The sequence below is a fragment of the Theropithecus gelada genome, chromosome 15 (assembly GCF_003255815.1).
Source record: "Theropithecus gelada isolate Dixy chromosome 15, Tgel_1.0, whole genome shotgun sequence".
Lineage (NCBI taxonomy): Eukaryota > Metazoa > Chordata > Mammalia > Primates > Cercopithecidae > Theropithecus > Theropithecus gelada.
In genome coordinates this window covers 11,651,345-11,664,899 of record NC_037683.1, presented here as the reverse complement: position 1 = coordinate 11,664,899, position 13,555 = coordinate 11,651,345, and the positions used below count along the sequence as shown (strand labels likewise).

Here is a 13,555-nt window from a genome sequence, read left to right as displayed (position 1 = left end):
ATACTTTTAAAGTGAGTAAGATCAAGCCACCAGAGGAACCAGGGACCTTCCTAGCAAATGAAAAGAAGCCTCAAGTATTGCTATTGCTGTAGCGTACAAGCATCAGAGTGGATGTTTTAGTGAATTAGGTTGAGATCAGGTGGCCTACATGAGCTCTGGGAACCAAAACAACAGCTTAGGAATATAGGTTAAATGTGTGAGTGGTGCTATAACTTGGAGTGGCTGAGTTCAAGATTATTTACAGTGATTTTATCCTAGATGCTGTTATACTGTCACCCACCCAGCCTTTTTACAAAGATAAAATCGGCCGGGTCCAGTGGCTCACACTTGTTTTCCCAGCACTTTGAGAGGCTAAGGCGGGAGGATCTCTTGATGCCAGGAGTTCAAGACCGGCTGAGCAATATAGTGAGACCCTGGTCTCTAAAAAAAGAACATCAAAGCCTAAAAGTACAAAAGAGGTCTTTCAGGTTGCAGAGATAAGACATGATCTGCCTCCCTCTTGGTGGAAGAGTGAATGAAAATATTATCCACTTTGATTTTGCTGCTGTTTAGAAAGACTCCTGGCTGGGCGTGATGGCTGACACCTGTAATCCCAACACTTTGGGAGGTTGAGGTGGGCAGATTACTTGAGTCTGGCCAACATGGTGAAACCCTGTCTCTACTAAAATCACAAAAAATTGGCTGGGCATGGTGGTGCACACCTGCAATCCCAGCTACTTGGGAGACCAAGGCACAAGAATCACCTGAACCCAGGAGCAGAGACTGCAGTGAGTCGAGATCAGGCTACTGCACTCCAGCCAGTGAGGCTCTGTCTCAAAAAAAAAAAGAGGCTGGGTGTGGCGGCTCATGCCTGTAATCCCAGCACTTTAGGAGGCTGAGGTGGGTGGATCACCTGAGGTCAGGAGTTCGAGAGCAGCCTGACCAACATGGTAAAACCTCGCCTCTACTAAATACAAAAATTAGCCAGGCGTGGTGGCGCATGCCTGTAATCCCAGCTACTTGGGAGGCTGAGGCAGGAGAATCACTTGAACCCAGGAGGCGGAGGTTGCAATGAGCTGAGATTGCGGCATTGCACTCCAACCTGGGCAACAAGAGTGAACCTGTCTCAAAAAAGAAAAAAGGAAAGGCTCCTCACATCATATTTAAAAATTCATTCAAAATGGATCATAAAACTACAGGAAAAACCTAAAGCCTAATAAAAACTTCTACAAGAAAGCATAGAAGATATTTATGAGCTTGGATTGGCAAAAATTTCTTAGATACCGCACCAAAGGTATAATCCATAAAAGAAAAAATTAATAAATTGAACTTCATTAAAAGTAAGAACCTCTTTGAAAAACAAGCGAATGAAAAGGCACAGAGAGAAAATATTTGCAAATCACCTATCTCATACAGGACTGTAAAGGGAAAATATAAAGAACTCTCAATAATAAGAAAATAACCCAGTTAAAAAGAGGGCAAAACACTTAATCAGATATTCCATCAAAGAAGATTTGTGGATGGTAAATAAGCACATGAAAAGATGTTCAATATCAGTAGCTATTAGGGCAATGCAAATTAAAACCACAATGAGGGCTGGACAAAGTGGCTTACGCCTGTAATCCCAACACTTTGGGAGGCTGAGATGGGAGGATCACTTGAGGCCAGAGTTCAAGATTAGCCTGGGCAGTATAGTGAGACTCCATCTCTACAAAAAAAAAAAAAAATTTTAAAGACTACAATGAGATACCATCACACAGCTATGAAATGGCTAAAATGAAAACGATTGCTCATAATCAGTGTTGATAAGGATGTGAAGAAAATGGCTTTCTCATGTGCGGCTGGTGGAAATGTAAATTGGTATAATCACTTTGGAAAACAGTTCTTCAAAAAGTTAAACATTCACTCACCATATGGCCCAGCCGTTCCACTTCTAGGAATGGATGCAAAAGAAATGAAAGCACAGGCCAGGCACGGTGGCTCACACCTGTAATCTCAGCAATTTGGGAGGCCAAGGCAAGTGGATCACCTAAGGTCAGGAGTTCAAGACCAGCCTGGTCAACATGGTGAAACCCTGTCCTACTAAAAATACAAAAAAAATTAGCCAGGTGCGGTGGCAGGTGCCTGTAATTCTAGCTACTCGGGAGGCTGAGGCAGGAGAATTGCTTGAACCTAGGAGGCAGAGGTTGCAGTGAACCAAGCTTGTGCCACTGCACCCCAGCCTGGGTGACAGGGTAAACTCTGTCTCGGGGGAAAAAAAAAAAGCATTTGTATGTCCCCACAAAGATTTGTATCCAAATATTCATAGTAGCATTATTTGTATTAGCCCAAAACTGAAAACAACACAAATGTCCATTGTGGAGGTTTTAAAATATGTCCGCAGGTTCTTTGATACTTCTTCCCTAGAGGTGGAGATCATTCCTCTTCCTTTGTAGGCAGGCTGGACTTAGTGATTCCTGTCTATCAAACAGAATATGGTAGCAGTGAAGGTATGCAACCTCTGAGACTAGATCAACAAAGGCATTGTAGTTGCCTTATTGTTTCTTGTGTCACTCATTCTGGAGAAGCCAGCTGCCATGTCCTGAGGACACTCAAGCAGCTCAAGGGAGAGGTCCCTGTGGTGAGGAACTAAGGCCTCTGCCAAGAACCATGTGAGTGTGCCATCTTGAAAGCAGACCCAAGTCAAGCCCTCTGATGACTGTAACCTCCAATGACATCTTTTTTTTGTTAGTTTGTTTTAGGGACAGAGTCTCACTCTGTCACCCAGGCTGGAGTGCAGTGGCATGATCTTGGCTCACTGCAACCCCTGCTTCCTGGGTTCAAGCAATTCTCATGCCTCAGCCTCCCAAGTAGGCTGGGATTACAAGCACGCACCACCATGCCCGGATAATTTTTGTATTTTTGGTAAAGACGGGATTTCACCATGTCAGCCAGGCTGGTCTCAAACTCCTGACCTCAAGTGATCCACCTGCCTTGGCCTCCCAAAGTGCTGGGATTAGAGGCATGAGTCACTGCACCCGGCCTCTTAACATTTTAACATCTCTGAATTTAGCATGCATCTTATAATTATAGTGGACAGCTTTCTTTCTTTCTTTCTTTTTTTTGATGAGACGTTTTAAATGATGTATCTTATTACTTTTGCCAGAAAAACGGTACATCTTTTATTCAGTGACATCCTAGATTCAATGAAATATGGTAAGTTTTGAAATCTAGGTAAGAGGAACAATTTTGTAGTTGAAAATAAATTCCTAAAATTGTCCTAAAAAATGGCAGAAAATCTGATTGAGTCAGTAAGTATAGAAGGTATTGGATAGTTTTTTAAAAACTAGCCTCCACAAAAGGGTCCCAACCCTCATGGATTTTGGGACAAGGACAATCCAACATCACTGCAGAATCTAAGAAAAAGTTTGAACAAATGGACAAATATACTATGCTACTGAATGGGAAGACTTCATCTTGCAAAGATGTATATTTCTCCTCAGATGAAGTAAATTACTGTGATTCCAGACAGAATCCCAATTCTTTTCTCTTTATGCCTGGCACATAGTAGGCACTCCATAAATATCTGCTGAGTGATTAGATGAATGATTTGCCAGAAAATTTTTAAAAAGATTTGTCATGAAGGATGGTTATTTCTTCAAAATTGTAATTTATTGCAAAGCTACAATAATTAGCACACTGTGATGCCGGTGCAAGAATAGATAAGCCACTCAATACAACAGAATTAAGTCCAGAAATAAACTCAAGTATATATAAAATGTACACGATGAAAGTAGCATTTCAAATCTGTAGAGACATGATGAATTTTTTAAAAAATAACGTTGGGACAATTGGACAAACTTTTGGAGAAAGTAAATATATGCCTCTGTTTTTAGTTCTAAATAAATTAAAAGTGAAATATAAAAAGTCAGTTTCTGAAACTTATAAAAGAAAATATGAACCACTGTGTACCAACTCTTAGCGGTGGAGAGAGCCTTTCTAAGGACGACGTTAAAGCCGGGCGTGATGGCTCACACCTGTAATCCCAGCACTTTGAGAGGCTAAGGTGGGCAGATCACTTGAGGTCAGGAGTTTGAGACCAGACTGGCCAACATGGTGAGACCCCCATCTCTACTAAAAATACAAAAATTAGCCAGGCATGGTGGCGTGTGCCTGTAATCCCAGCTACTTGGGAGGCTGAGGCAGGAGAATCGCTTGAACCCAGTAGGGCAGAGGTTGCAGTGAGCTGAGATTGTGCCATTGCACACCAGTCCAGCCTGGGCAAAAGAACCAGACTCTGTCTCAAAAAAAAAAAAAAAAAAAAAAATGCAGAAGCCATGAACAAAGTTTGAAATATTTGATTACACAAAACTTAAAATTTCTATGCCAGAAAGAACCATAAAATTAAAAGAGAAATAGCAAACTGGAGAAAATATCTGTGAGTTTCCAAAAGGGCCAATATCATTAGCATAGGCCGGGTGCGGTGGCTCACGCCTGTAATCCCCGCACTTTGGGAAATGAAGGCGGACAGATCACTTGAGGTCAGGAGTTCAAGACCACTCTGGCCAACGTGGTGAAACCCAGTCTCTACTAAAAATACAAAAAATTAGCCAGGCATTGTGGCACATGCTTGTAATCCCAGCTACTCAGGAGGCCAAGGCAGGAGAATCGCTTGAACTGGGGAGACACAGGATGCAGTGAGCCAAGATCATGCCACTCTACTCCAGCCTGGGCAACAGAGGGAAAAAAAAAAAAAGAATCATTAATATGAAAAGAGATCTTACATATCAAAAAGATAAAGGCGGCTGGGCACCGTGGCTCACGCCTGTAATCCCAACACTTTGGGAGGCTGAGAGGGCAGATCACCTGAGGTCGGGAGTTCAAGACCAGCCTGACCAACATGGAGAAACCCCATTTCTACTAAAAATGTAAAAATTAGCCGGGCATGGTGGCCCATGCCTGTAATCCCAGCTACTCAGGAGGCTGAGGCAGGAGAATCACTTGAACTCAGGAGGTGGAGGTTGTGGTGAGCCAAGATCATGCCATTGCATTTCAGCCTAGGCGACAAGAGTGAAACTCCATCTCAAAAAAAAAAAAGATAAAAGCATGAGCACCTGTTAAAATATGAGGGAAGGATATGAGCAGATAATTTACAAAAAAAGAAATGCAGTTACCCAGTAAGCATTGTTAAAAGATAAATTGTGACCCATTACAATTTTTAAGAGTTTATTTGAGCAGTGATATATATATATATATATATATACACACACACACATATATATATATATATATATATATATATATATATATATATATACACATTTTTTTTTTTTGAGGTGGAGTCTCACTTTATAGCCCAGGCTGGAGTGCAGTGGCGCTATCTCAGCTCACTGCAATATCTGCCTCCCAGGTTCAAGTGATTCTCCCACCTCAGCCTCCCAAGTAGCTAGGATTACAGGCACCTACCACCAGGCCTGGCTAATTTTTTTCTATTTTTAGTGGAGATGGGGTTTCACCATGGTGGCCAGGCTGGTCTCAAACTCCTGACCTCAAGTGATCTGCCTGCCTTGGCCTCCCAAAGTGCTGGGATTACAGGAGTGAGCCACTGAGCCCAGATGACAGTGATTTATTAATCAGGCAGCTCCAAACCCACGGGAACAAAGAGAGGCTTTTATAGGGTGAATGCAGAAGCAAAGCAAAGAAAGTATTTGATTTGCTGAAGTGGAGCAGTAGCTTTACTTGGATCATTCCAGTGGAAAGTCCTGGGTTAGAGGTTAGTTGACGGTTTCTGGTTGGCTCCTAGAATATGACCTTTTACATTAAGTTGGGTTTTGGTTTGCTTATGTAGGAACTCACAGCACTGGGACCACCTCATTCTAATGGCTTCCCAATTATTTTAACGGCATGGGAAAAATGGTGCCCCACTGAGAATTTTAATATGCAAATTATCACTGAAATGATTTGGTCACTCAGACTGGCTGAGACTGTCAGAGTCATGGATTCAGGCACCTCTCTCTGCACTGCTAGAAGTGGTCTAGATGGTACGGCCTTCTGGGGAAGAAGTTGGCAGGATGTGATTTTAAATGGACACAGCCTGTGTACTTACAGGCAATTATTTTAAGGCATAATCAGCAAACTGTGAATAATGAGTTCTTGATTGTCTGTTACAACATCATTTATAAAGCAGAAAGCTTTGGAAACTAAATGGAAACAGGAGGAAACTGGTAAAGATGTTTTGTTACATTCAAATACTGAAATGCCATACAGTGAGTTAAACTTATGTTATTGAAAAATGCATAGAAGGCCAGACGCGGTGGCCAAGCCTGTAATCCCAGCACTTTGGGAGGCCGAGACGGGCGGATCACGAGGTCAGGAGATCGAGACCATCCTGGCTAACACGGTGAAACCCCATCTCTACTAAAAAATACAAAAAACTAGCCGGGCGAGGTGGCAGGCGCCTGTAGTCCCAGCTACTCGGGAGGCTGAGGCAGGAGAATGGCGTAAACCCGGGAGGCGGAGCTCACAGTGAGCTGAGATCTGGCCACTGCACTCCAGCCAGGGTGACAGAGCGACACTCCGTCTCAAAAAAAAAAAAAAGAAAAATGCATAGAAGAAAATATACAATATAGTGAAGAAAGCAAATTATATTTTGAAGTTCAATTCTGTTTTTCTTTATGACATTTCTCTTGCTTATTCATTCTTAATAAAAATACATGAAGAAGTACCAAAATGCTATCAGTACTGGCCGGGCGCGATGGCTCACACTTGTAATCCCAGCACTTTGGGAGGCCAAGGCGGGTGGATCACTTGAGGTCAGGAGTTCGAGACCAGCCTGGCCAACATGGTGAAACCTCATCTCTACCAAAAACAAAAAAATTAGCCAGGTGTGGTGGGGCACGCCTGTAGACCCAGCTACTCAGGAGGCTGAACAGGAGAATTGCTTGAACCCAAGAGGCAGAACCCAAGAGGCATAGGCTGCAGTGAGCCAAAATTGCGCCACTGTACTCCAGCCTGGGTGATAGAGCAAGACTCTGTCTCTGCCGGGCGCAGTGGCTCACGCCTGTAATCCCAGCACTTTGGGAGGCCAAGGCGGGCGGATCACAAGGTCAGGAGATCGAGACCACGGTGAAACCCCGTTTCTACTAAAAATACAAAAAATTAGCCGGGCGCGGTGGCGGGCGCCTGTAGTCCCAGCTACTCAGGAGGCTGAGGCAGGAGAATGGCGTGAACCCGGGAGGCGGAGCTTGCAGTGAGCCGAGATTGTGCCACTGCACTCCAGCATGGGCAACAGAGCGAGACTCCGACTCAAAAAAAAAAAAAAAAAAAAAAAAAAGACTCTGTCTCAAAAAAAAAAAAAAATTTAAAAAAATACATATATATATATTAGTATTTCTCTCTGGGACATAGGGTTGCAGATGATTTTTAAAATTTTCTTATTTATGTTTTTCTTTTTTCCTCAAATATTCTACAACAAAACACAGAAAAAATAACGAAGCTCATGAAGATGTAGATATAGATACAAAGTATTTAACAGTAAATAACATTCTGAATAAAATAAAATCATGTGACTTACATAAAACCAGCAATCTATACAAGAGAAATGAATATATATCCACACAGACTTGTACAGGAATGTTCATAGCATCTTTATTAACAATAGCAAAAAGTAGAAACAACCCAAATGCCCATCAAATGGTAAGTAGATCAACAAAATGTAGGCTATTCATACAGTGGAATATTATTTGGCCATAAAAAGGAATGATGCACTGACACATGGATGAGCCTCAAAAACATCATGCTCAGTGCAGACACAAAAGGCCATGGGTTGTATGATGCCATTTGTATGAAATGTCCGGAAAAGGCAGATCCACAGATACAGAAGCAAATAAGTGGTTGACTAGGGCTAGGGGAAGAAATGGAGAGTGAGGTTTCATTTTAGGGTGATGAGAGTTCTAAAATTAGATCATGGTGATGTTGGACAACTCTGTAAATATACTAAAATTCACTGAATTGTACATTTTATTTTATTTTATTTTATTTTTATTGTATTTTTTTGAGACACAGTCTAGCTTTGTCGCCTGGCTGGAGTACAGTGGCGCGATCTCGGCTCACCGCAACCTCCACCTCCCGGGTTCAAGCAATTCTTCTGCCTCAGCCTCCTGAGTAGCTGGGATTAAAGGCACGTGCCACCGTGCCCAGCTAATTTTTGTATTTTTAGTAGAGACAGGGTTTCACCATGTTGGCCAGGATGGTCTCGATCTCCTGACCTCGTGATCTGCCCACCTCGGCCTCTCAAAGTGCTGGGATTACAGGTGAGAGCCACCACACCTGCCCGAATTGTGCATTTTTAATGGATGAATTTTGTGATCTATAAATGATCTCAGTAAAGCTGTTATTTTTAATAATTTAAAATAGTTTCATTATTTTTCTTTTTTTTTTTTGAGACGAAGTCTTGCTCTATGGCCCAGGCTGGAGTGCAGTGGCGTGATCTTGGCTCACTGCAAGCTCCACCTCCCAGGTTCATGCCATTCTCCTGCCTCGGCCTCTCGAGTTGCTGGGACTACAGGTGCCCGCTACCTCGCCCGGCTAGTTTTTTGTATTTTTAGTAGAGACGGGGTTTTACCGTGTTAGCCAGGATGGTCTCGATTTCCTGACCTCGTGATCCGCCCGCCTTGGCCTCCCAAAGTGCTGGGATTACAGGCATGAGCCACTGCGCCCGATCGGGTTTCATTATTTTTCAAACAGTAAACATACTAATGCAGCCAAGACCCAATTGCAACAAAACTCTGTATCTGCTGACTCATCAAGTTGTTAATTATATCATGTTTTCTTCCTTTTTTTTTTTTGGAAATTAGAAATGTGATTCTAAAATGTAGGTGGGGACGCTAATCCAAGATATTGTTCTTACATGTCATTATCTTCTCAGAGTAACACTACCATCTTTACCTCTACCCTCTGTAGACAGCTTTAAACATTTAAACGAATGAAATTATACAGTATGTACTCAAATATCTAGCTTTTCTTTTTTTTACTCAGTATTATGTCTGTGAGTCATCCCTGTTTTTGTGTGTCAATAATTAACATTCAGATATTTGTTAACATCCATTCTTCATGATGTTAATAAAAATTCAGGCCGGGCACGGTGGCTCACGCCTGTAATCCCAGCACTTTGGGAGGCCGAGGCAGGTGGATCACTTGAGGGTTCAGGAGTTCAACACCAGCCTGGCCAAATGGATAAATCCTGCCTCTACTAAAAATGCAAAAACTAGCTGGGCATGGTGGCGGGTGCCTGTAATCCCAGCTACTTGGGAGGCTGAGGTAGGAGAATCACTTGAACCTGAGAGGCGGAGGTTGCAGTGAGCTGAGATCTAGACACTGCACTCAAGTCCGGGCGACAGAGCAAGATTCCGTCTCAAAAATAATAATAATAATAATAATAATAACTCGGTCTTTCATTGAGAAAGAAATGCATGGCTAAAACATGATGGTTTGGGAGGCCAAGGCGAGAGGATTGCTTGAGCTCAGGAGTTGGACCAGCCTAGGCAACATAGCGAGACCTTGTCTCTACTGAAAAAAAAAAAAAAAAAATAGCTGGACATGCCAGTGTGCACCTGTAGTCCCAGCTACTGGGGGATTTAAAGTAGGAGGCTCACTTTAGCCTGGGATGGGGAGGCTGCGATCAGCTGTAATCACGCCACTGCACTCCAGCCTGTGTGACAGAACAAGACTCTGTCTCTTAAAAAAAATTTTTTTTGGCCGGGCGCGGTGGCTCAAGCCTGTAATCCCAGCACTTTGGGAGGCCGAGGCGGGTGGATCACGAGGTCAGGAGATCGAGACCATCCTGGCTAACATGGTGAAACCCCGTCTCTACTAAAAATACAAAAAACTAGCCGGGCGTGGTGGCGGGCACCTGTAGTCCCAGCTACTCGGAGGCTGAGGCAGGAGAATGGCGTGAACCTGGGAGGCGGAGCTTGCAGTGAGCCGAGATCGCGCCACTGCACTCCAGCCTGGGTGACACAGCGCGAGACCCCGTCTCAAAAAAAAAAAAAAAAAAAATTTTTTTTTAATTTAAATTTTTAAAATGTGATGAACTTCTGTAATAAATGGGGGCTTTGTTTCTCCATGGACTTTCTCACTCTAAGAGGGTCTGAACCACATGGACTTGTGTTTAGAGCTTGCAGCAGGCCAGGAACAATGTACTTGAATGAACCTTGTCTTAATCTAGTACTGGTTGAGGTTCAGCAAGAGGATACAGGCATATGGCTTCAAGTCCTCTTGAATAATAATAAAATGTTTGCGGGGGGTATCTGGCTCCCACCACCCTTGTCCTGAATGAGGCTCAAGGTGTGATCCGCCTTGCAGGAGGGCATTCTCCAGCCCAGGGCTGCCGTCAGGTGTCCTTTCTTGACCGTTCACGAGTGTGAGAGACAGTAGGGCGTAGGCATGAAGCACACGGGCTCTGCAGTCACGCAGACCTGTGTCCAAACCCTGCTTCCCCCACACAGTACTTGTGAGACTTTGGACAAACTACTTCGCCTCTCCTAACCTCAATTTTCTCATCTGTAAAGTGAGTGTAATAATGGTATCTACTTTGTGAAGATTAAATGGGATAATCTTTCTACTTTCTACAGATTAAATGGGATAATGGCTTTCAAGCTCAGTGCCTGGCACATAGTAAATTCTCCCAAAACAGCAGCTCTTATTACTTGTAGTAGTAATATTATTCTGGCTCAGACGGTTCAGATACTTAGGCCTTTGACCCTAAGTATCCAGCATCTTGGCAGTATTCATACTGGCTATTTATAAAGAACTAGCAGATAGGATACTATTCTTGTTGCCTGTTTTTCATTTATTTAATTACAGTCATTTAAGTGTTGTCTCTAACAAAAATGAGTTGCTGTTGTTTTCATTGCAGACAGTTGCATCTATAAAAAGGTTTGCCCCTTTAATGGTGGCTCTTTTTTGGTTCAACCCTCTGCGTCAGATTTCCAGTTCTGTTGGAACCAGGCTCCCTGTGCAATTGGTAAGAAAAATCTTTATCATAACGCTTTCCCCCTTCATAGATATGTCTGAACTGTTGTAAGCAAATCCTATGTAAGCAAATCACTGGCTTACTGCGAAATTGCCATAAATTACATGCATATGATTAGTATTCAGAGCGTTCTTTTTCTTTGTCATTTTTTTTTCTTTTTGTTCCCCTTTTGGGACTATTGTCTTCTACTGTTCTTCCTAGTTTCTCTCAGTGCCTGAGCATGTATGCATTTGAAAGCAATTAAATGTCATTTTTCAGTACTTGGTTATCATTTCAGCACCTCAGTTCATTTCTGGGCCTCACTTTCCTTTTTCTAAAATTCAAGTGTATGGTCTCCAGCCTCAAAATGCTGGCTGACCTCAGGGAGAAGCACAGTGCTTTTAGCACCTGTGGTATATGTTTCATAGAAACTCAGGTACCTGCCTGCCACTAAAATGTCAGGACGTGAGCAGTGATGCTTTGTGTTTGTGATTCAAGATCCACAACTGGCCATTGCGTTTTGGGAGTCAGATCAGAGCCAAGAATGTTCCAGTTCATTCTTTTGTCCTCACAATAAAGCTATGTGTTAATAGGTCCACAGGACAGCATTTTCAGAGGAGGACAGAGGGACCGATCTAAGATCCTGGGAGGACCAGTCAGACTTGATGACAGATTAGATCTGGTAGACAGGAAAGGGAAGTTTTGAACCGTTACTGGAGGGGCTTGAAAGTCATGGCCAGAGGCCTAGATGTGGTCGGCAGAGTCACCAGGAAAGCCAGGAGAGCAGATGAGCTCGTCCACGGAAAGAGTGCAGAGAGAGCCTGAAGGAGGGAACGACACGAAGTGCCAGGAAGAAAGAGGTGTGCCATAGGGCAGCCAGGGCAGGCACAGCACCTGGAAGCCAGTGTGTCATTCAAATCATTTCAAGCAGAGGGGCCAGCCCTTAACAAATAACTCAGCAAACCCATTGATCCTGAGGGACACTGTGAGGGCCGGTGAGGAATAAGATGCAGCCCCTGCTCAGACGTGCAGCAGGAGGAGCACAGGGGAGGAGTGAGGAGCACTGAGGGCTCCTCCAGGGCTAGGCCTTGAAGAGCGACCAAAGGGAAGTGTCCCAGGCAGGATGGCCTGGGCCTGCAGAGAGAATGTCAGCTGGTATCTGAACAACAGAAGGGACTCCCCACAGGACTTTGGCAAGTGAGCTGCCTCACTGGAAGATCAGGCAATGGGGTTTCCATGGGGGAAAATGGCAGCAAGCATGGTGACGGTGCGCACCTCCTGGGAGGCGGAGTGTGGCAACCGAGGGGAGGCTATCTTGGGAGCCAAGGCTACCTTAGGATCAGGGCCACGTGCACATGTGAAGGAAGGAGAAAAGCAGCCAGAGGAATGAGAGATGGAAGTTTCTAGAGAAGTGAGCGTGACTATGAGACAGTCACAGCCCGTCCGCAGCCACCAAGCTAGCAACTGGGAGGTGACACTCCTGTTCCCTTGCAGTCTGTGCTTTCCCATATCTCCTGGCCTTCACCACCGACTCCATGGAGATCCGCCTGGTGGTGAACGGGAACCTGGTCCACACCGCAGTCGTGCCACAGCTGCAGCTCGTGGCCTCCAGGGTGAGTAGGACTGAGATTTTCTGTCTGAGGGGTTTGGCGGGCCCCAGCACTGTGGGATTTCAGGTGAGCACAGAAGCCGCCTCTTGTCAAGTTAGGCTGATGAAGACCTGTGTCAGAATGCCAGCGCGAGATGGAAAGCCTGAAACCAGACTGATCTGTTGGGTTTTCGTGTGTGATTTCTGTGGGCTTTCAGAACACTCCTCAGTTTTGTTAATAGTCAGTCAGTGCTGGTGGCCGCTGGGGAGCACTTAGCTGAAAAGAGATATCCCTGATCAGAGACTGGGTCAGTTATTCACGTCACTGCTGCCCTGGAGGACAGTCCAAGTCTAGAAAAGTCAGAGCTTGCAATCTTTCTTCCTTTCCCACCCTCTGTCCTCAATTTGAATTCATAGCCTATGAAACATGGCTAACTGATTAATCCATCCCTCATAACCAAGAGCTAGGGCAGAACGGAGGGATGCAGGAACAAAGATGCCTTCCAAGATGTCTTTTGTCACTGGCACATTCTCTGGGGGTTCTTGTTCTAGTCCCCTCCCCTGAGTCAGGCCCAGAAAGTCCCCCCCAGCCCTGCCAGACTGGGCTGGCTCCCCCGCTGTGTCCCCTATTCCCTTCCCTGGTCCTGACATCCATCACATTTGGTGGTAGGTGACTGCTTATTTGTTCATCTTTGCTGCTGCCCTGATGGTTCTGTGAGAGCAGGGGCCATGCTGTCTTACTCACTATCATAGCACCAGTGGTGTGCTCAGTGCTTCGGTCCCCCAGTGCTCTGGAAAACGTGTGTGTGCACATATGTACATACATGTATGATATGTGTACATATGTGCATGTATGTATTATATGTGTGTACATTCATTGATTGTAAATAGCTTACAATTTACAAATAATAAATATACAATGCTGTTTATCATAAAAATCCACTTAGCCAATTGGTTCTTACAAAATGCTTTTGTTAATATTTGCTGAATTCTTATAT

At 44.1% G+C, this 13,555-nt stretch overlaps 1 protein-coding gene across 2 annotated transcripts in view; it reads left to right on the top strand.

The window, feature by feature from the left end:
- GARNL3 (GTPase activating Rap/RanGAP domain like 3) overlaps positions 1 to 13,555 on the top strand; it is a 172,226-nt gene that overhangs the window by 151,173 nt on the left and 7,498 nt on the right. For both annotated transcript variants that reach the window (XM_025360304.1, XM_025360305.1), the window contains 2 exons: positions 10,874 to 10,981; positions 12,464 to 12,582. In XM_025360304.1, coding sequence (XP_025216089.1) covers positions 10,874 to 10,981; positions 12,464 to 12,582 — 227 coding nt within the window. The remainder of the gene's footprint in view (positions 1 to 10,873; positions 10,982 to 12,463; positions 12,583 to 13,555) is intronic.